Below are 23,865 nucleotides of genomic sequence, written 5' to 3'. Positions count from 1 at the left end.
AAAATCGAACCGCAAATAAATATAAATGAAAAGTGTTAATAAATTAAAAAATAAAAAGCAATATAAAAAATAATCCAATTAAATGATTAAATTTGGACAGCATATCATTTAGGGTCAACTTTTTAATGGGACTTTTTCCCTTATTGGCACTTTTTTTGTTTTTGACTGCCAACTTTCAACAAACGTTGATTGGCTTTCAGTACTTCAAAAAACCTTTTTTACAAGTTTAACACAATTTATTTACAGTTTGTTTTTTAATTTTTGCTTATTACACATTGAGAAATTACGTTTTTTTGTTAAATTTGAAAGGACTTTTACCAGCCAACTAGGCAACGTCCAAGAAATTGGATACATGTTTTGAATGGCAAATACTATTATCTAACTTCTTTTAAATTCTTTTTTTTTTTTTTACATAAACACTTTTTTCTTGTTTTTTTCACATTTCATTTTTTTAACAACATTCTAACATAAAACCGATTATTTCTTTGTTAATATAATGAAATGATAAAAATAAAAATTTGATATGAAAAACAAATAGTCTGATAATAAAGTATTGGAAAAATGAAACATTAATTTTTTTTTATTTGTCAAGAACTTAACAATGTCACAAAAGTATGATCGTTGTTAATTTTTGGTTTGCGCTATTTGCCTGAAAAAGACAAATATAAAAAATTAATGTTTCATTTTTCCAATACTTTATTATCAGACTATTTGTTTTTCATATCAAATTTTTATTTTTATCATTTCATTATATTAACAAAGAAATAATCGGTTTTATGTTAGAATGTTGTTAAAAAAATGAAATGTGAAAAAAACAAGAAAAAAGTGTTTAAAAAAAAGAATTTAAAAGAAGTTAGATAATAGTATTTGCCATTCAAAACATGTATCCAATTTCTTGGACGTTGCCTAGTTGGCTGGTAAAAGTCCTTTCAAATTTAACAAAAAAACGTAATTTCTCAATGTGTAATAAGCAAAAATTAAAAAACAAACTGTAAATAAATTGTGTTAAACTTGTAAAAAAGGTTTTTTGAAGTACTGAAAGCCAATCAACGTTTGTTGAAAGTTGGCAGTCAAAAACAAAAAAAGTGCCAATAAGGGAAAAAGTCCCATTAAAAAGTTGATCCTATTACACATTTTCTCATTTTTCATGAAGTGCGCGACAAATCCTCAACAACATTCTAATGTCAGCTTTTTTTTTTTTTTAACTTTTTTACTCATTCATTTGCTGAAAATTGGTAAAAGAAATTATTTTTTTAATATCGAATGCTTCCTTTGTCAAATTTGAAACAAATGAATGAGCAAAAAGTTTTATGAAAGTTGACTTATGTATGTTGCCCGGGTTTATTGCATGTCCTGCATTTGCAACACAAAGGGGTTAATTGCAGAATGATTTTTTCTCACGAGAAATACAAAAAATGTTCTCACTTTGGAAATTGTTTTTGTTCATATAAAACTTTACCAATTATATATGTTTTTTTCCTGGAAAATACTTATTTTTATGGTTTGACAAATATGTTGTGTTTGCGCAAATAAATAATCCAACTCTTGTTCATCTTTTTCATTCACGTCAAAATGGAAATATGGTTCTAACTTTTCAGATATTCATCAATAAATAAAGATAACAAAAATTAAAAAATTTTGCTAATTAAATTTGAGTTTTCAACATCATGTTGTGAGAATAATGGGTTCCTCAAAAACAGTAATTAAATCTGAAACACTCGCAATCTTTCTTTTGAAACACCTTCTTGAACTATGGATTGAGCAAGGTGAATGATGAAGACGAGATCCAAAAGGAGCAAACGGCAATCTTTTCCTTTTTTCTATCGAAAGATTTCCTGCAGACTTTTTATTTTTCAATCTTTCTTCATTCCCAGTTAAAACTTGTAAAAAAGGTGCAGTTTCTGCTTTTTCGCATATCTGGTCAAATTCTCTACTTCTTTCATCATCTAAAGGTGTTACATCTCTGTTTCTTTCATTTTCCTTTTGATAAAAATTCCTTTCATAAACATAACCATCAAAACTTTCAGAAAGCTCGTTTTCTTTAATTTTCTGATGAGATTTAAATAAATCGCTTTTTCTGCATTCAATATCTGTTTTCCATTCAGATTCGTTCAAATTTCTAATTTCCTTTTCAAAGTCATTGCTGTTAGGGATTGGAAATACATCATCATGTGAATTAAAATCTTTCCTTTTAAGCACGTACGCCACCTCTGGCGAATGGAACAACTGCCACTCTTCTGTCCTCTCGTCAATTGTAAAGCATCGCCTGTGCTGTGTAATTGTGCGGTCAATCGAGTCAGAAAAGAGATCAATAGAATCAATGCTCGAGTAGTCACTGTCGCCTCTGTCTGCCATTTCATAATCATCGTAATCATCATCATCTTCTTCTTCATCTCCTTCTTCATCATCATCATAGTTATCACCATCGCCTTCTTCATCATTGTCGTCTTCGACAACAATCGGATTTTCACTGCTTGTCTGTAAGGAGGAGCGTGTTCTTGTCCAAATCCCGTCTCTCTCAATCTCCCTGCGCTGCAACTCCAGCATCTCTTCCTCCAGCCCTTCATCATCGTACTCTTCGCTCTCTTCAAATTCGTCGTAACAGGAATCTCCTCTGTAGTGCGATGACTTCCGCACTAACTCTTCGTCAGCTTCTGCAAGCCATTCAGCGTCCAAATAAGCGTCTTTTCCAAGTTCTTCAATGATTTGAATAATAATAATAATAATAATAATAATAAATCAAACAATGAGTAAGAATCAAAATGAAACACAAAACAGAAAATTGAGAAATAAATACAGACAATTAGTATCAGCAATCAATTAAAAAATAAATCTGTTTATTTAATCTTGTTTTTTTATCCAATCACACTTCTAAAAAACGTATTGTTTGGTCCAACAAAACGCTGTGCAATTGTCACTCCGTTAATGTTCATAAAAGAAGTTTGAGGGTTCATTGGAAGACGAGGCGAATCAGATGTCATTGAGTTAAGATGAGATAAAGTTGCATTCATAGAAGATTCATCAGCTGCTGAAGCATCATTCTGTATTGGAGATGATCCTTCTGCAGATTCATCTTTTGATATGGATTCAGAAAGAATTGATTCATCTTCATTGTCATTTAATTGAAAATCATTACCAGCAGAAGTTGAAGAAGAAGAAAAAGAAGTAGTTGATGCAACAGACGTATCAATTGAAGCAGGAAGAGATGAAATGGATTCAAAATTTTGGTATCTTTCTGTCATATGCTCATTTTCACTTTCTTTATTATCTTCTTCTCCACCCATGTTTTTTTCGTGTTTTACTGTTCTTTTTGCTCTGGCTGCTTTCTCATTGGAAATAAAGCTGTCCAAATCCCAACCCAACATTTGCGCAATAACAGCGCACACATCATCGCAATCGCCAAGCAAATTAATATCAAAATGGTCTCTGTTGCCTACAATGTCTCTGTTGATCAGGATCTGCGGGACATCCGAAGGCGGATCATCGACAAGAGTGCAAACAGGCTGCACGTTCAGCGAACTGCCAATGACAATAACCAAATCGCATTCGTCTTTCATGTCTGGGTCACGGCTGCTGTGAAACTCTTCAGGAAGTCCTTCCCCAAAGAACACAACATCTGGCTTTATAACTCCTACACCGCATGCGTGACAAATTGCAACTTCCTATATAACCAAAAATAAAGCAAATTAATATTGCTCACGTACACATTAAAATCATATACCTTTCTTCTGATTTGAGATTCAATCTCTTCAATCGGAGCATGACGTCCACAATTAGTACAAGTTGTAAAACCTAATGATCCATGACACTGTATAACACGAGTAGCTCCAGCTTCCTTTTCCAAATTATCGATATTTTGAGTGTAATTTCTTAACAATTTATTCTGTTTTTCAAGATATGAAATAAAATAATGAGTAAAGCTTGGCTCGTAATTTGATGGAAGTAAAGTGACAGCATAGTTGTAAAATAAAGAAGGATCTTTACGGAAATATCTCAAATCGAAAATCAATTCTGGTGAAGAAAGTCCATCTTGCTTCGCTCTATCATAAAAACCTTGAAAATTTTTTTTTGATATATTTCAAAAAAGATAATGGTTTACCTCCTTTTGAACGAAAATCAGGTATTCCACATGAAACGGAAACTCCAGCTCCAGTAATAACAACAATGTTATGTGAATTGTTAATTAATTGAACAGCCTAATCAATTTTATTCCTCAAAAAATAGACATAAACAAAATTACAAACATGCTCGAGAGTACATAAATTGCTTATTCTTGTTCTCATATGTTTTGTCATTGTTTGTGCTATAAGTTGGGAGAAAGTGGCTAAATCAACAGAAAACACATTTCCCTCTGAATCACGAAACGTTACAGAATCACCATCAAGATTTATGATCCTTGCTTTATCGTCTTCATCATTCTCAATAATTTCTTCGGTTTCATCTGCTATATTCATGACAATCAAACTATCAAATTACCAACAAAAATTTAAATTATTAAGGGCAAAATAAGCATAATTTTTTCATAATGAAAATGTTTCAACAGATATTAATTTCCAGCTTTCAAAAGGTTTTCAACATGTAATTTACAATACAAATTTGAATTTTTCCACATATGTTATTTCAATAAAAAGATTTTTTTTTTACTTATTCTTCTGAAAGAATTATCAACATAACAAACAAATTTAATTTGAACGAAAAATTGTTGTTCCTTGGTTAGAAAAATTAAAAATTAATGCGACAAAACATTCAAAAAAATAAAAAAAAATATCCACTGGAAATTTTGGAATGATGAGAATCAAATTCACTCAATAATTTGATAAAGAAAAATAAAAGATAATACCTCAAAATTCGATGGGTCACATTTTTTTGATATTCATCTTCTCAAAGAGTATTCAATAATTTGTCGGGTTTTCTCCTTTCTTCAAATAATAAAGCTGAAAAATTTTTTTGAACAAAAATTGTATTCTCACTAATTATTCTCATTCATTTTCTTCTTCATATCAACAACAGAAAAGTTTATGCATTTTTCTGCATGTGTTGCTATTTTCAGAAATTGACCAAATCATTCCAACTTTCAATGACTTTTTTCTTTTTTGTTAATTGAATAAATTACAAAAAAGTGGCATAGATCAATCATTTTTTGAAATATTAATGCCTTTGGTTGTACAAACCCTGACTTTGAACGCAGAAGGTTACATTCAACACAACGCGCTTGTTCGTGTAGATGCTGGATCCCTGCTTAGAATTGTTGTTCATCGTGGAACGAGTGCTGCCCTTTTGCCGTTTTATGTTAATTATCCAGATGAAGATTGTGGTGAAATATTTGAGCGAACGAAATTTCGCAATATTTTGCCGCGTGCTCCAACTCCTGCTGAAGATGGAATGGGGTTTGGTATTTATTATGAGATCAAGTGCCAATCAGCTGGAGCGTATCAGTATTATTTTGAAAAAGAAAGCGGAAGTTTGTCGTCAAAATTTTCATTATTTGCAAATACCATTTGCTTGATTTTTGTTTTATTATAATAGAACCAGCTGAATTACAGCCGAATGGTAGATTTGTTGTTGAACCTTTGTTTGACATTCGAGGAATATCCACACCAGCTTCCGGTCTTGCTATCCATACAGTATTCGCACCCTGCTTGGGCAAAGTTGAAACTTGGCTTCCTTTAGAACCACCGGAAAAAATTGGTGAAGATGGAGCTTTGCGTGTTGATAAATGCGCTCTTCAACCAGTTATTGAAGCCGGATATAACATGATCCATTTCGCACCAATTTGCACCCTTGGAATAAGCAAAAGTGCTTATTGTATCAGAAATCAGCTGGATATTGAACCATCAGTTTTTGGAGAAGATTCGAGTGAAAAGCGTTTTGAAAGATTAAATCATGTTGTCACAAGACTACGAAATGAATTTGGAATACTATCAATGGTTGATGTTATTTGGAATCATACTTCTCTTGATAGTCCATGGGTCAGAGAACATCCAGAAGCCACTTACAATCTTCTTAACAGGTGTGTATTAATTGCTTGTGCTGTTCGTTGTTAATAACATTCATCATAAATGGAAATTTAGCCCCCATCTTAATTTGGCATTTGAAGTGGACAGAGCGTTAAATGTTATATCTTTGGCGATTGCATTGCAGAACTGTGAAGTGGTGAATCAAATGGTTCCTCCTCGTCTTAATGCAGATGGTGTTCCTGCAAAGGATGTGATTGTACATGCTGCTCTTCCACCAAAACTTCTTACAGAACAAAAACATCTCGACGCGGTGAGGAATTTTGTGAAAGATGAGCGTTTGCATTCTTATATTTTCTTTCATTTTTTCAATTTATTTTTTTATAAAACACTTTTTGAACTGTACTGTGATATTTGCGTAAACAGTGCGTCATTTCAGATTGTGGGAGTACAACGTGATTGACGTTGAAGATGCTGTCGCAGCCTTCACAACTGGATTGCCTGAGCAGTGGCGCGGAGGAGAAAACCCGATTCCTGCACCGGAAAAAATAGACGAAGATGTCCGTAGAGAATGCATTGTTTATGATTCGGCAAAGGCAGCTCGATGGTCGAGGAAAGTGAACACCTCAAAAGCAATTCGCTATTTCATGCAATTCAGAGCATCCAGACAAGAACTGGTTTGCCATTCGGGCTTTTTTTTAAAGTTGTCCTCATTGATAACTTGCTTTTATTGGAAATATTTTTGCATTTAACGAAATTTAACACTCTTTTTGCAATATCATCATTTTTCAACAATACAATTTTTATTTATTTTTTTTTCTTTTTTTGCAGATTTCTACGTTCGAAGCTAGCCTGCATCGAATCAACATGCCATATTTTGATCAGTACGACGAAGACATCAACAAGATCGTAGATAACTCAATGAACCTTATTGCTTACGAACGGCTGGATCCAAACGGCCCACTTCGAGGAGAAATCACAGCGAGAGCTCCGATGGTTTATCCATATTTCTCGCACATTCATACTGTTGATGCAGCCTCGTCTTCAAAGACAAGCTCTTCAGCAACGTCGAACAGGGTAAAGGGAGACTATTTGCAGTACCTCCACAAATTCGCACTGGACAGACCACATCTCAGAAAGGTTGAGGAGCGAATGGCCGAAGAGGCAGAAGAAGCTGAAGACAGCGAAAACGAGCTCAAAGAGAAAGAAGAAGAGAAAGAGGAAGATGAAGAATACTCACTTGAGTATGTTATCCAGTGCCGCAATGATCCGACCTCTGTTCCCTTGCCGAATCTGCTGCGTGTCTTGTACAGTGGGCTTCCTGCTGTTTGCAACGGATGGGTGTTTGGGCGCGATCCAACAGAAGACTTTGCCTCTCCCCAGTCGCGTGCGTATGTCAGACGAGAAGTTGTTATTTGGGGCGACAATTTCAAACTGAGGTACGGAAATTCGCCTGCCGATTCGCCATTTTTGTGGGAGCACATGCGGAAATACACAGAATGGTGTGCCAGGATTTTTGATGGGCTGAGACTGGACAATGCTCACTCTACTCCTCTGTGCGTGTCTGAGTATTTGATGGATGCTGCACGCAGAGTCAACAAGAACCTGTTCACATTTGCCGAGCTGTTTACTCCTTCGACTGATATCGATGTAGAATATTGCTCTCGTCTTGGTGTCAATGCTCTGTTGAAAGAAGCTTCACATAATGGCGATGCAAGATCACTTGGCTTGCGATTTCTTATATTTTCCAACAAGATTTACTTTTTTAATTGTAAATATTCTTTAAAATGTTATTTTTTGAATAATTTCAATTTTTTTCTTATTATTTCTTCTGCTTCAATGTGCAGGTGATATGATTTATGCGATGGGAGGTACAGCTGTTGGCTCACTCCGTCGTGGAAGCAATGAGCTGTTTGCTTTGAAGGCGAGAGGGCTGAATGCTGCTTTGTCTGACATCACACACGACAACAACATGCCCTTCAAGAACAGAGGAGCATATTATACACTTCCTCTGGCTGCAGCTGTCTCTGCTGCTGTGTGCCCGACGCTCACAACAAAAGGCTTCGATGAGATTTATCCCGACAAAGTTTTGACGAATTCCATGGAATTGTATGCCATTCCAAAAGAAGAAGGAAACAAAGAAAGCGCAAGCCAATCAGCTTCATCTACTTCTCCTTCGCGTCCAATCTCTGAAGCGCCGTTTTGGAGCCGAATGGGAATTTTGCGTGCGCGTTCTGTGCTTGCAAGGCTCCACTGGATGCTTGCAGCACGCGGCTTCAGCGAGATCTATGTGAATGTTGATGGCAGTCAGGGTATCATTAGCATTGTGAGGTCGCATCCGAAGACTCACAGAGCATATTCGTTCATCATCCGCCCTGCCTTCCGCCCGGAAGACGCACTTCTTCCAAAGCCAGCTGTGTCTTTGGATGATCTGGCAAAAAGTTCTTCACAAGCAAAGAAAAACGAAGGAGGAAACAAAGCTGCGCATTCCATTGCAGAGCTGTATCCATATGCTCCTTCAAAGACTCATCCAGAGCTGCTGCCATTTGGTGAAGCGCAGCCAGTTCTTCCATTCCACAGCGAAGTCAGCGGAGTTGTGAGGAGAATTGTGATGCTGTCGTATTTGGCCGCAGCAGAGCCCGTGCAACTGCTTCAGATGAAACAGGAAGATCCAGAGAACTTGACACTGGGATTGGCAGATGAGAGCGAGAAGAAGAGAAGAGAAGACGAAGAAGAGATGAATATGCAACAAAAAGAGAAAGGATATGCTAAAGAAGATGTCGCAGCACAAGAGCTGCAGATGAAGCAAAGGATGCTGAAGAGACAGCAGTCACAAAGTGTGTTCTCAACTCTCCAGTCAAGTGCTTCGGATGTGTCCACAGAAACGAAAAGCGGCTCTCTTAACTTGAAGCCTTCTCCCAACGAAATGAGAACCCAAAAAACTGAGAAAGAACATACTTCCTCAACATCATCTTCATCTTCATCGACAAAATCATCGACCTCTTCTCAATGCACTTCAAAAGTCTGCGGATCCTCAAGCGAGCGCAAACATCGCGGAGTTAAGTCTCATCTTGTTCTTATTGAGTCAAGCGGCAAAGGGAAAGCACAAAGAGCAAGAGACTTGTACAGAGCAGGAATCACTCTCGAGCGAGGTGGTGTGAAAGAAGAGTGGAATGAAGAAAAGCTGGTAGAACTGGAAAAGGCTGAGAAAGACGGAAAACTTGAAGATGAAGACGAGAAAGAAGACACCATCGATCCACAAGCGAACACTCACCTTCACTTTATGCATTTCCCACCCGGCGCAGTCTGCGTGATTGCTACAGACATTCCTCGCGTTGCCAGAAAAGCTTTGGCACTGCTGCAACCAAATGTTCATTCGCATCTCCATGACACAGAAAGAATGAGATCGTCAGGGGAAATTAAGGATCAAGGAAAAGGATCACTTCTTCCACAATCATCGCTTTCTGTGATGGAGACACTGAAGCCAATCGACGAAGCTAACTCACTTGAGCCAAAGGGAATACTGGATCCTGTTCCTGTGTGTGAGTGCGAGGAAGATAGAGATTCATCTTCTGCTTCGTCTTATGCATCAACTTGCGAGCAATACGATGGATGCTTCACATTGTCATCACTGAGAGAGGCATTCAAACCTTTGACTCCTCTGGACATTTATTGGCTTTTATTCAGTTGCGATGTGGAAGAACGCGAAACGACATCTGGAAAGCGTGGAGCTTATTCGATTGACAAAGTTGGAGCTCTACCATATTGCGGAATTGGTGGATTGGCTCCGCTTCTCGAGAAAATTGCTGAAGAGAATGACTTGGGACACCCCTTGTTGGACAACCTTAGACGCGGAAACTGGCTTTTGGACTACATTTTGCAGAGGATTAGCGAAGAAGAAACACAAGTTCTTGAAGCACGATGGGCAGCAGCTTCAAACAGATCATTTGCCAAAGACGATGAAGAAGGAGAAGGATCAGATTCGAAGCACAACTCAGAAGTCGCTCCAGTTGTGATAATCCCCGGAAACTACAAAACGCGAAAAGAGCGATTTGCTCCTCTTGTTGAATTGCTATCATTGAAATTTGATTTGATAAAGGCTCAAATTCCACGTTATCTCGTTCCACGATATGTTGATGAAGTGATTCGTCCGCTTTTCCGTTTTGCTGTTTCGTGGCTTGTACAGATGACGATGCCAGCTCTTCCTCAGTCACTGGTTACATCGCAGTTTGCACGATTTCTGTGTCTTTCTTCAGCCGAAATGGTTGCTGCATTGCCTCACACGCCTCTTTTGAAGGCTTCAAGACAACGAGTGACATTTTCTGATGCTGCTTCTGTTGTTCAGGAGATGTTGATGATCAAGAAAAGAATGCCTGAGCTTGAAGGGCGCACTGATCTTTTGTCAATTGTAGCGAAGTCTCCATCAGTTGCCGCTCAGCTTGCGTCATTCCAGACTTTTCCAGTGAACATATCTCCTTCATTCTCAGCTGGTCTTCCTCACTTTGCTCAAGGATTTATGCGCAACTGGGGTCGAGACACTTTCATTGCGCTGAGAGGGTTGCTGTTGGTAACTGGGCGCATCACGGAAGCGACCTACATCATCAGAGCATACGGATCAGTTATGCGACATGGTTTGATTCCAAACCTGATGGGAGAAGGAGAGAAGCCACGATACAACGCAAGAGATGCAGTGTGGTGGTGGGCTCAAGCAATACAGGATCTGTGCGGCTTTTTGTGGGATGCTAAAAGCGGATACTTCCCAGTGGTGCGAAAGGTTCCTGGAAGCAAAACAAAAGTCAGAGTGTTCGAGTGGTGGAAGAAGAAGGATGAGGAAAAAGCTGATAAGAAGAGAGAATGGAATGACGAAGAATGCACTCGAATTGTGGATCTGGCAGAATTCGATGCCATTAGAGCGATTTTGACTGCTCCGTTCCCAAGGAGATTTGATGGAGCAGATCTTCCATTTTTGACGTCTGCAGAAGCAGCACGTTCACTCCACGTTGGATCGTTGCAGGTTCAATATTTGAACAATTCAGCCGTTTCTCATGGTGTTGTGAGCAGAAGCGGTGAAGATGTGAGCTTATTGTCGCTTCTCCAGGAAACATTAGCCGCTCACGCAGGAGGCATCCATTTCCGAGAGTGGGATGCTGGTTCAGCGATAGATTCGAAGATGAAAAACGAAGGGTTCTTTGTTGACTCGGTTTTGCATTGCAGAAGTGGATTAATTTTAGGTGGAAACAAACTTAATTGTGGCACATGGTGCGACAAGATGGGTGATTCTGCTCAAGCAGGAAATCTTGGCATTCCTGCAACTCCAAGAGATGGTTGCCCCGTTGAAATTGCTGGCCTGCTAAAGAGTACTCTGAGATTTGTACATTCTTTGTCACAGCTGAGAATCAATGGAGAAGATGGTGTGATTGCAACTGATTACGAACACATTTCAAGGAAACCAGCTGCTGCTGGAACTTCTGTTCCTTATGGTGACAAGCCATATTACTTCATGTCAACACGCAACTATGCTGTTCCAGATCCAAAGGAGTACAGCTTTGACTATGTTTATATGTCTTATGCTGCTTGGGAGAAACGTCTCAGAGAAAACTTTGATCGATATTATTATGTTCCAACTGAAGAAGAAAGCGAAATGATCACAGCAGGACAAGGTTTGGAAGAGATTGACGGAGTTATTACAGATAACAATAGTAACTTCAAAAAAGCATCATCTAATTCATCGGCTTCATCATCATCATCATCTTCTTCTGCCATCATTGAATGTTCTGTATCAGATTTGTTTATTGTATCGGAAGCAGAAGTCGCTCGCCGAGGCATTTACAAGGATGTTGTGGGATGCCACCAGCACAGCTGGGATTATCAATTAAGACCAAATGTTTGTATTGCAATGGTTGTTGCACCAGAGCTCTTCAGCGGAATGAGGCTTTTGAGAAAAGAGATTAGCAAGAAAAAGGGAACTATTAAAGAAAAAAGTGAAGAAAAGTTGGAAGAAGAAGAAGATAACAAAGAAGGACCCCTCTCACTTCAGTACGGATTGTGCGGGGAATGTAACCGGGAGGAGTTGAACGAAGCATGTTGTGATGAGCTAAATCAACAAGGCAAATATGCAAATATACGCATTCGTTCTCCACTTTCTCGTCGTAGACACTGTTTGAATGCACTTGACACGATTTGTGAAGTGTTGAAGACAGAAGGATCATTGGGCATTGCGACTCTCGATCCAGCAGATTGGCAATATCGCCCGTGCTATGATCAAACCGACACCCAAGATTATCACACTTCATGTGGATTCTCCTATCATCAAGGTATATTAGCTTTTCTTTTTTGGAATTTGACATTTGGTTGATTCAATTTATATTATTACTGTTGATGAATTATTATTTGAATTTCCTTTCATTAAAAAAAAATTAAAAATTATTAGGGCCTGAATGGGTTTGGCCAGCTGGATACTTTATGCGAGCGCTTATTTCGCATCGTCATGTTCCACGTTCAGTTCGACTTACCATGAATGAAAAATTACAAGGAAATGTCGCACTTGAAGAAGCTATTCACAGAGTCGGGTTTTTGTCATTACGAAGTGAATCTAAAAAGAATACATGGCTATCTTTGCCTGAACTGACAAATGCCAATGGTGCATTTTGCTACGGATCTTCTGCTGCTCAAGCTTGGAGTGCTTCTTGTGTTTTAGATGCTTTGTTTGATCTTGTGTCTCTGAAACAAGATCCTGCAACTGAATAATTTATATAAATAATCAATAATTTATCAATAATTATATTTAGTCAAATCATCTTCAAGTTATTATTTTGATTTTTTAATGAAGATATTCAAATATCAGCTGCATTTTCTCTCTAATGATTATTGACAATTATTAAGAAAAAGAAATAACTCGACTGTACAAATAGTGGAGCAGGAGTAAACAATGAATTTTGATTGAGTAAAACTATTTGTTTCGTTTTTTGTTCAAACGGTAAGTTTTTTTCAAAATCTTTTCATTGATAGATGAGTGAGTTCAAGACGGTAAGTGTTAAAAAAAGCCTTTGTTTGAAAATCTATTTGAAAGAAATTCAGAATAATAAAATGTTTCACCAATTCAGCAAACAAAAACCAAATAAGTGTGAATAAAAAAAAAAAAAAAAAAGAAAAAGAAAAAGAAAAGACAGTCATATCTGGACACTTCCAATAAATATCTTTTCAATACTGCAACATTTTTTGTCAAACAACAAAATAATATATAGAAAGCCTGATTTTTCAGGTTGCAAAATATCCATTTACCAAAATTTTTATGGTTCGATTTTCCATTTGAGGGTATTTGATTGTTTTCTGTTTTTGTTAAATAAAGAATGCAAGTTTTAGCTATTTACAGTGATCACCATTTATTTTTTCACGCAATTCGCATGATTATATCTTTTGTTGTGAAAACAACATACACAACACAATATCTCAAAAACAGAACAGAAAACGCTTGCACATGCAATAATGAAAGTGCTGACAAAAAAATATGAATAAATACATACACAAACACAACAATGATCAGAAAACATAGAAAGGATTCAATACATATTGGCGAAGTGAAATACATACACACTCTGCTTCTGAAAAATCAAAATGTTCAAAAATGAATCGCAAGCCAAATCAGCCAATGCCCACCCACAAAATAGGTCAGCATCCGCACCCCAAACAACAAAACAGAAACCCTCAACGCCCACATCTCTTTTTCATTCTCCTCATTCGACAATGCACAAATCCCAACATAAAACATACAAACGGCTTGCTGCCTTCCTCTCCTGCTTTATCAAGCAACTCACCCTCGTTTTCACAAAACATCATCTTTCCTGTTTTTTCACCCTCTTCTAACACCAAAAAAAATCTTGCATCCCTGTTCTTTTCCCAACTCCACTCTTCCTCCAACCAGTCTCCAATTACACCCAAATCCACATCTTTTCTTTTCCACATTTCATCTCCAATAATTCTCTTCATCAGCCACCTTTCATCCCTTTCCACATTTCTTCAAAAGCTCTTGCAATCTTTTCTTCTTCTTTTCCTTCTTTACCTTCTTCTTCTTCTTCCTCATCATTATCTTCCTCTTCTCCTTCATCTTCATCTCCTTCATCTGCATCTCCATCTTTATCCTCTTCTTCCTCAATTTCATCTTCTTCCCCATTTTCAATCATCCCAGTTGCCCCAATCGCATCTGACATCGTCACCATCCTTGCCTCCGCTGGAAATATCTCCAGCAGTTCTCTTCTCACCTCCACAACCCCTGGCCTGTCTTTCCCTTGCGCTGAAATGCAACTCCCCACAACACCAAACAGCCCACTTCCCCGAATCCCCTCCACATCTGGCCTCTCCCCATTCATTATCTTCTGCCCTGCAATCGCTGCCTCATACTCTCCAAACGGCACCTTCAATGTCAGGCACTCCCACAGCATCATCCCAATCGAAAACACCACTGACTTCTTTGTTGCTCCCATCTTCTTGTTCATCAGCAGCTCTGGTGCCTTCCATCGCATGCACTCCTTCATGTTGTCATCCTCTTCCTCAAACGCTGATGAAGGAAGAGAGTCTCTATCATCATCATTATCGCTGGCAGATGTGACAATAGTTGATGATGAGATGGATGATGAGTCTGAATCATCATCAGATGAGAAGTCAGAATGCATCACGATGCAGATCACCATGTGCTCAGAAAACAGAACAATGTGCGGACTCAGAGTGGAAAGAGAAGATAATCCATTTTCCATCTCATCAAATGAGTGGAGTGCCAGATTGGCCACCCAGAACAGGATCTGTGCAGCTGTCTGCTCCCTCTCCTGCAGAGTGCCAATCGCCATCTCCTTTGTCTTATTCCTTCCATGAAGCAACATGAACAATGAATCTCTCAGATCAACAATCAGCTTCTCATGAGGCGATGAACAGGCCATTGCATCCACCAGATTCGACATTGATGAGGTGGTTGGGCACAGACTCTCCGATCGAACAAAAGTTGAATCTGAATCAGTTGTTGAAGTGGATGAGATGGATGGAGAAGGAGTTCTCTTTCTCGTTTCTTCTTCTTCCTCCTTTTCCAGTGCCCAATCAGGAATCTTATCTGAGTCCTTTCCCAATATGTATTCTGTTGATCCACTTTCACTCAGCAAATGCTCGGATGATTCAGAATGTTGCATATTCGTATCATATATTCTCTTCTTTATTCTCTCTTCATTTTTCTTCTCTGCTTCTCTCTCTGCTCTTCTCCACTGCTCCTCAGGTGACATCTCCATCGTCACCATCTCAAATGCTTTCGGATCCTTTTTAATATTGTCTTCCACGATTATCTCCAATTCTTCTGTTCGTCTCTTTTGTTTTCTCCATCGAACAGCCAAAATAATTGATACAATCAGAACAATTAATAGTATCACAACTAGCACTATAACAACCAACAGCCATATCGATTTCCCTTCTTTTCCTCCTTCAACTATTCTTTCATTTCCACTTGACTGACTTTCACTTGCATTCTTCAGAACGATTGAATGTGTTGATGAAGGAGATTCATCATTCCCAAACAAAACATGCACACTCACTTCTGTTTTATCTCCACAACTGCTGATCAGATCTTTTGCCACACTTCCTTCAACTTCTATTTCCGAAAAGAATCCATTTGAATCAAAATCATAATGTTCAATCTCTTTCTCTTCTCCCTTCTTCTTCACAACTGAGAATGACAGATTGCATGGAAAAAGAAGCAATCCTTTGAATGTCAGCTTCATTCTATCTGTCTCTTCCTTTGCTTCCACACTTTCCAGAACGGGAATGAATAACGATGAATCTCTCTCAGAAGCAATCCCTTCAAAACTGCACCCTTCATTCAACATCCAAAGTGATGAATTTGGCAAAACTCCATCTCCTCCTTTCAAACTTGTGATGATCAATGATCCTGAATCTGAACAAATGATATTTCTTCTCAGTGATGGATATCCCTCAATTGATGGATTGTTGTTCTCAAATCTTCCATCATTAACAGTTATTTCCCCTCCACCTATTGTTATTCCACCATCTGGTGAATTCGAGATTGTTGTGTCTTTCATCATCACTGAACTCTTCACAACATCCACAAGAGATCCATCCCACCTGCACATCTCCTCTTCTTCATTCAAATGATATTCATTTCTCTCATTTTCACTTCCATCAAACACGCATGATCCAATCCTCACATCCAAACACTCACAGATCTCCATCATTCTCCCCTTCTCTTTTGTGCTCCTGCATTTCGCAAAAGAGCAGTTCAGCATACTCACCTCTTTTTCAGCTCTATCCAACCTCATCGCACTTCCTTCAATAACCACAGAGATATTCTCAAAATTCACTTCCTTCATCTCTGCCTCTGCCTTCCCTCCAATGCAAACAACATCACTCTCACACACAATCTCTGAGATGTTTGTTTCAAAAACTACAATCGTTCCCTCTTTTGTTAATGATAGAATTGGCTCTGAGGTGCAAATCCCATCAAATATTGTTTCTGAAATCTTCAGCTCTCCACTCTCCACACTCACAATCGTGTTCTTCATCATCAGATCCATCGTTGCTGAGCTAAATCTGCACTCAGAAATCTCCAATTCCCCATCCTTTTCTTTCAAAATACTTTCCTGAACTCCTTCAAATGATTCCCCAAACACAAATTCACACCTCTCCACAGCACACTCATTCAAAAACACAATCGCACTCCCTTCGCTCCCTGTTTCATCAATCCTTGTATTGAAATGGATGGTTGCATATGTTCTCTTCAATGATTTCACATTCAAATCTCCTACCTCACACTCTCCACCAATCAAGCATTCTCCATCAATCCACATCACGTTCAAAAGACTTTTTTCAATATGCTTTAAACAATAACTGATGCTCCGACACGGAGTATTCTGTGCTCCACACTGTCTGCTATCGCTTCCATTCACACTCACAAGCACCTGAGCTGAGTGAAAGAATGTGATCAGCGGAATCAGATCAACATCAATCTCATTGACTGCATCCCTCCCACAAATTGAGTTGTTCGACTTCAGAGCATCCTGGCTGAAGTCAAGCACAAACAGCGTTTCATTCACCTGCTCTGCAATCGAGTGGCACTTGATGAACATATCCTTCCCCACAAATGCCTCGTTCATCACAAATCGGATGTTCTCCAATCTCAGTCCAAGTGGTGGTATTTTTGTATCAATGCATCCCTCATTTGGATCAAGTGCATCAATCATCACTCCTCCTCCTCTCCCATTCACCGTTGAACACTCACACATCACAAATGAGCATCCACTCACTTTCAGATCTGATTCTCCACCCTTCAGACACACCTTCACTCCTCCACCTTCCTCGCTCATCTCGCTCATGCACTTCGTCAACACGCATCCTTCCATCACGCATTCCATTCCAACTGAAAACGAATCCACATTCACAGCGCATGGGTTGTTCCCTTCGCATGTGATGTTTGTGAAGGTTGAGCTGTTCATTCTCATCATCGTCTTTGAATTTACTTCTCCATTCTTATTCCATCTGCTTTCCTGAGCTTGCTCTCCCAGTGAAATCAGACTCTTTTCAGATATGGATGTGCTCGATATCGTAAGATTCGCCACATCAATCACATCCACTTCTGGAGCAAACTCCAAAAACCCTTTTGCCAGAACGAACTGAGAAAGAGAGCAATCCTCAATCATAACACTTCCTCCATCCACTTTCATCAAACAATACTTCGTTTCTTTTGTTGAATCCTCACAAATATAAGAACAGCTCACAATTGAAAGTGTTGCAGAAGAGGAGGAATATGATTGGATAAATGATAAATGCTTCCCCAATTCATTTGGTAGAGAAAATGACAGGTTCATGAAAGAAAGACAAATATTCGATGTTATCATCGACTCTCCAATTCCCTCATCATCCATTTCTCTCACTTTCAGAACTGTTCCTTTCTCACTCCCCTCAATTGATACAATAGGAGTTATTGATAATGATGATGATTGCAAAGATATTGATTTTTGAAGCAATCCTGATCCCACAATGCTGATAGAGGTTTCCCCTTCCCCAAGTGTTGCATATCGCAGTGAAATCAGATGATCAACTGATGAACATGGCGCTTCAGAAAATCCACATTCACTGAAGTCTCCTCCTGCCTCTTTCGAAACAAACCCATTCCCACTCCAATTATCCCACAAATACACAACCAGTGGAATCACATATCCCTCTCCTGTTGTCTTCCTCTCCCATCCACACAGCTCATCCAACGATCCCAACTCCTCTGAACTCATCTCCCATTTGATGTGATCCTTTTTCACAATCTCACTCAGATCACATCCTGAAACAAACAAATTCTTCCCTTTCCATGAGTTGCATCCTTCAAATGTCATTCCTTCCATCGCAAATGATCCAATCTCTTCAGCAAACTTAGCAAACATCCCTCCTCCCAATCCTCTCCCTCCATTCACATCCTCACTTGATAGCACTTCACATTCAGACAAATTCACATTTTTCATTTCCAAGTTTACTCCCTTCCCCACTGATATCATCATCCCTCCTCCTTTCATCCCACTTCCACCCGAACATGTTGATGAAAAATTGCATCCTTCAATTTTCACACTTCCTCCTTCTTTTATCTCCACATTCAAACATCCCCCATCTACCCCAGTTATTTCCACTCCTCTCACTCTGCTATTCATAATCTCCAGTTTCACTCCATTTGTCACTGATATAGGTGATTTCCCATTCAATATCACTGAACTTTCCATCACAAATCCATCAACAATCAGATTCCCTCCTGCCATGTCAATGATGCTGTATCCTATCTTTCCATCAGTCATTGCCCCACTTTCAAATGAGGCTGAACAGTTCGTCACATTGAGCGTTGATGTTGAATGGATGAATGCACTTCTCCTTGAATTCAACTGACCTTTCACAACAAATGAAAGTCTCCTCATTGTCAGTGAACTCGAACATCCAATAAGATAATCTTGTGTGGCTGATCCTCCATCACTCACGTTCACTCCCATCCTCTCCCCCGCTGATGATGTTATTCTGCCTGAAATACTCACGCCAAATGATGGTCCTGTTATTTCCTTCGTTATTGATGAAGATGAGACAATCTCTATTTCATTCACAGTGCTGCTCATTCTTGAGTTTGCACAATAATCAACTGTCAAACAGCCAAATTTCTCAAATCCACAGTGGTTGTGGTCCATCCCATTTCCTCCACTCCCATCAACAATCACTTTTGTTCCCATTGTGCACAAATACACAAACAGTGGAATCACTCCACTTTCATCCCCATTTTCACTCCCACTCAGTTTCAGCACATCTGATGGAATGGTGCTTGAGTCAAAAAAGGCAAATGTGTCTGTATTCACTTTTGATTCCAAAAACACTCCACTCCCACAATGAACAAACACATCCTTCCCATATTCTGCCATATTCCCGTGATCTTTCAAAAACTCAACATTCTGCCCAATTGTCAATCGGGATACTTCGCTCTCCATCAACATAAACATCCCTCCTCCTCTCCCTCCATTTCCTCCATTATTCTCTGCCTTATTCCCATCAATCACACTCGACCCATTCACAACCACTTTCCCATTTCCCTTCAATCCAATATGCATTCCTCCTCCATTTCCTCCAACACAACCGCACCCATTCACATTGCATCCATCAACCGTCAATGTTCCACTCGTTCCAACTGTTCCTTTCATCCATCCTCCATCTCCACTATTCTTCACAACTCCACTGATGTTGCATCCTGAACAAATCACACTCGTCATCCCTTCACAAAATTCAATCGCTGAATGAGCTCCAAACACAAGTGCTCCGCTAATCACAAATCGTTCCATGTTCAGACTCCCACTCTGCGCGTTCACAATGCTGTATCCAAAGTTCACACTCGATGTGCTCTCTGATGAATGAGCAACTGAACAGTCTGTGAGTGTGAGTGATGAGCTTGTCGAAGTAATGAGCGATGTTGCACTCGATAACGAAAATGGAATTTGGAACCCAATGTTCTTTATTGAACTTGAACTCTGAACATTTATCAAACACGATGATGTCATTCCACTCGGCACCTTCACATTCACATTCGTCTTGTTAATCCCACAATACACCTCCCATTCATATGACCCTGCCATCGACACAACTTCTCCCAGCTCAAACCCTGGATCCAACACAATATTCTTCTTTGACGAACTGAATCTGTTTTGAGCAGCAAACGCGATTGTGGAACATGGAAAATACCCAAACCCACAAAACCACGAGTCATATCCTCCACACCCATTCACCTCTTTCCCCACATGTGCTGCTCCTGAAAATGTCTCCAAAAACACATTCAATGGGAATATTCCCATCCCTATCTCGTTCCGGTCATATCCCATTAACTCATCATAAATAGAAACATTTCTCGAGAAATTCAGCTTTGTGGCTGTTATTGTCCCACTCACCAGCCTGCTCCCATTCACATACACATCTTTCCCTCCCGATGTTGCACTGCAACCAACAAAACTCACTGATGATATCGTAAAATCAAATGAGTTATCTGCCAGAAATAGCATCACCCCTCCTCCATATCCTCTGCAACTGCATCGATTAAATGCTGTTGCTCCTCCACTGTGTGATGTTGAATCTCCAATTCGAACTTTGCTTGGTGGCGCTTCCAACTCAACTTTTATCCCTCCGCCATTCCCATTCATGCACTCACATCCATCCATTGTTATATTCCACACCACAAATGTCTCTCTTTCCTTCACACTTTTTGCCATTACAGCCCCATCACCCTCTGTCCGATTCACATTCCGAATTGTCACATTCCCCAGCAAACTCTCTCCTGATGACGATCCAGCTGATGATGGTTCGGCAAATAGTGGTTGATTCATTTTTATATTTTTGATATCCACATCAACCATCTTCAACTGTCTCAATGCCACTTCAAATACAGATGCTGATATAACACTTCCTCCAATTATTCCTGAGATCAGCACATCCTCCAATGAAAGTGATCCACTTCCATCAGTAACAACAAATACACTCGGCGATGGACTTCTTGTCGCGTTGTGATCGATCCCCACATGCTCCACCTCCAGTTGACCAGAAGATATGCTAAACAGCGTTGTCGAAGACGAAGAGAGAGCATTCGTTCCAATCACACTCACTGTCTTCCCTTTCCCAACAACAGAAATCTTCTTTTCCCCAACACTGATCGTCTTCTCTTCGCTCGCATGCCTCCCAACCAGCGCTGTGATCGTTGAGCTCAGCTGCGCCATGCTCAACCCCACCGCATGCCCCACTGTCTTGCACGGAGCTGCCTCGCTCATCCCACACAGATTGTTTGTGTCGCTTCCACCAACCCCAACACACCGATCCTTCATCCATTCCTTCAACCACCATTTCTTTTCTATGTGCTGATCCACCCAACTGTTTCCGTTATAATACTGGTAGTGCACTTTCCTATCATTTGTATTCGTTGTATATGATTCAAGAAACGGATTATTTGACAAAAAGAAATTGAAAGTGTCTTGGATAAACACATCATTACCATATGGAGTAGAATCACTACATCTGCAATCGTGGAAGAAGAAGAAATAACAATAAATGTTGTTTCTCGGAGCTGTTTGTTGGTTTGGATCAAATCTCAAACCACCGCCAATTGACATTGCTGAACATGAGATGAACTGAATACTCCTCATTTTGAATGCTGATGGGACATTGTAACAGCATATCCCACCACCAAGTATTGTTGTTACTGAGCAAGAAGTGAATGAGCACTCAAACACACACGCACTCTCCCCTTTGTCACTTTCTGAATCAATACAGTTAGATCCAGAGACATTAAAATTATCAAGATAAAGCCCTCCTCCACGGCTATTTGCTGCGCATCTCTGAAATTCACAATCACTGATCCTGACGCATGACGATATCGAATTTACATACATCCCTCCTCCAAAACTGGTTTGAGCAGCACAGACATTGAACGAGTTGTTCTCAATTTTGATGGAATTAATAATAAAGCACATAATTCCACCTCCGCACAAATATGCGGTGCAGTCATTGAATGAACAAAATTTCACTGAAAGCGACCCTGATGATAATCCATGAATAAAAATCGCACCTCCATTCGATGCTTTATCAGAAAAATCATCCATATTTCCAGTAGTCTTTGATCCGTTCCATTCGCACCAAGTGAATGTGTTTGCTCCATTATCTGTTAAATTCTGCCTTCCTGGGGATTTCTTGTTATCTTCGCTTCCAATGAATTCCACATTTCTTGTGCGGCAGCACCAAACAAATGAGGTGTTTGAAACAACCAGCGATGAAAGTGGAGAATTGATTGATTGGATGATTCCTCCATCATACACATCACAAACTGATAAGAATAAGCAGCCATCCATCAAAGTGGAGCATTCCCAACAAGATGCTGAAACAGATCCTCGAGAAGATGGAGATATCGAAATGTTGGAAAAAACCATGTTTGAGAGTGAAGCACTCTCAATGGATGGTGATGACAAAAATGGTGCTGAAGAAAGTGTCATTGAAGAAAAACGAGATGAACAAATCGAAACTCTTCCAAAACATTGCAAACGATCCTCAGATGGATTTGAAGCAAAAAGAGGAGGAATTTGAGGGAATTGAGTTTTTGAAGTTTTGAGAGAGATATTCACCAATGTTGCACAGCTTCCCTTCAAATCCAATGGAGAAACATCACCTTCCACAATCACCCCACATCCATCCATCGCAATCTCACTTTCGCTCCAAGCACAGGCAATGCCTTTTCCATCTCCACAGCCCATCCCCAATCCTCTCAAAAGCACTGACGAATTCTTCAAAACCACACATCCTTTCATCTCACTTCTCCCAAATCCATTCCCCTTTCCACTCACTCTCAAATTTTCAGTATTTGCACAATCCTCACATTTTTCATCAAAAGGATCATTGCTCCTCACTTTTGTTTTGTTTTCCTTGTTTTTCATCAAAACCTCTTTTCTTTCATCAGCTCCTTCGCTGTCTCCATTTTTGAGGGAACAATTCATTTCCTTGTTTTTTGTATCAAATGTTTTCATCTCAAACACACCATGATCAAAGGAATATTTGCATGCAGGAATCATTTCGTTTTCCTGCTCTCTCTCCTTCGAGGATGCATCTTCAATTGTTGAACCCAAGGACATGCACTGACATTGCAATATGGATGCAGAGGCAACAAAACTCAAAACAACAAATACTCGATTTCGCATTCGATTCTCTTTTTATTCTGTTTTTTCTCAATCGAGTTATTCTGTAATGGGTCATTTTGATAAATCATTCATCTTTTCTTCTTTTTTCCTGAAAAATTCAAAATTTGTAAACAATAAGATGTTTCATGAAAGAATAAATGATGAATGCACACTTTTTGAATCATCAATAATAAGAATTATTTGAATGAATATTTTTTCAATTTTGAACTCTTCAGAAACAACAATAAATGCGCTAAATACCAACTGCAAATGAATTCAGAAACTGTTGTGATCCATTTCTTTTTTCATTCTAATATTAAAGGTTCAAAAAAAAATGGAGCAAACAGCTTTTTCATTCAAAAACAATGAATAATCAACAAAAAGGCACAATGAGAAAGAAATACAAACATTCAAAAAAAATATATGAGATAAAAAAGGTGAGCAAATGCAACAAGTTGTTATTCCATGTTCTCACTTTTCTATCATCAAACTTTTTTATTATTTTTCAAAAATACATTTCAGCTTGTCATCTCAAACCTCATTTCAATCTTTCATTTTCTGACTCATTGCTTCCTCTCAAAAATTGTTTCCAAGTGTCCTTTGTTTTGTCAATTCGTTTTCAAATTCTTTCATCCTGTGAGTCAGTACAGTTCCCGTTCATTTCTCGAAAAGAAATGACAGTTAATGCAAAGATAGTGGATGAA

General features: G+C 39.0%; 3 protein-coding genes across 3 annotated transcripts; 1 reads left to right on the top strand and 2 right to left on the bottom strand.

Moving 5' to 3' along the window:
* Window positions 1–1,636: 1,636 nt before the first annotated feature.
* Window positions 1,637–4,454, bottom strand: MONOS_14330 (putative chromatin regulatory protein sir2; the record flags this gene model as incomplete). Its single annotated transcript, XM_067867125.1, has 5 exons — window positions 1,637–2,696; window positions 2,870–3,662; window positions 3,722–4,053; window positions 4,100–4,196; window positions 4,245–4,454. 5 exons carry the CDS (start codon window positions 4,452–4,454, stop codon window positions 1,666–1,668), a joined length of 2,463 nt encoding a protein of 820 aa, XP_067731921.1. The 3' UTR covers window positions 1,637–1,665.
* A 670-nt stretch (window positions 4,455–5,124) lies between these two features.
* Window positions 5,125–13,112, top strand: MONOS_14331 (4-alpha-glucanotransferase). The gene is made up of 7 exons (XM_067867126.1): window positions 5,125–5,461; window positions 5,527–6,010; window positions 6,072–6,292; window positions 6,381–6,631; window positions 6,786–7,680; window positions 7,802–12,268; window positions 12,385–13,112. The coding sequence occupies exons 1-7, from the start codon at window positions 5,152–5,154 to the stop codon at window positions 12,699–12,701; spliced, it is 6,945 nt and encodes a 2,314-aa protein (XP_067731920.1). The 5' UTR covers window positions 5,125–5,151; the 3' UTR covers window positions 12,702–13,112.
* Window positions 13,113–13,939: 827 nt separating this feature from the next.
* MONOS_14332 (uncharacterized protein) lies at window positions 13,940–22,420 on the bottom strand (the record flags this gene model as incomplete). The annotated part of the gene is made up of 1 exon (XM_067867127.1): window positions 13,940–22,420. One exon carries the CDS (start codon window positions 22,418–22,420, stop codon window positions 13,940–13,942), a length of 8,481 nt encoding a protein of 2,826 aa, XP_067731919.1.
* Window positions 22,421–23,865: the final 1,445 nt, after the last annotated feature.

This window comes from Monocercomonoides exilis (assembly GCF_001643675.1).
Source record: "Monocercomonoides exilis strain PA203 chromosome Unknown scaffold10-1930038, whole genome shotgun sequence".
In the NCBI taxonomy this organism is placed as follows: Eukaryota; Preaxostyla; order Oxymonadida; family Polymastigidae; genus Monocercomonoides; species Monocercomonoides exilis.
The sequence above is the reverse complement of the archived record's forward strand: the minus strand, read 5'-3'. Positions and strand labels throughout refer to the sequence as shown.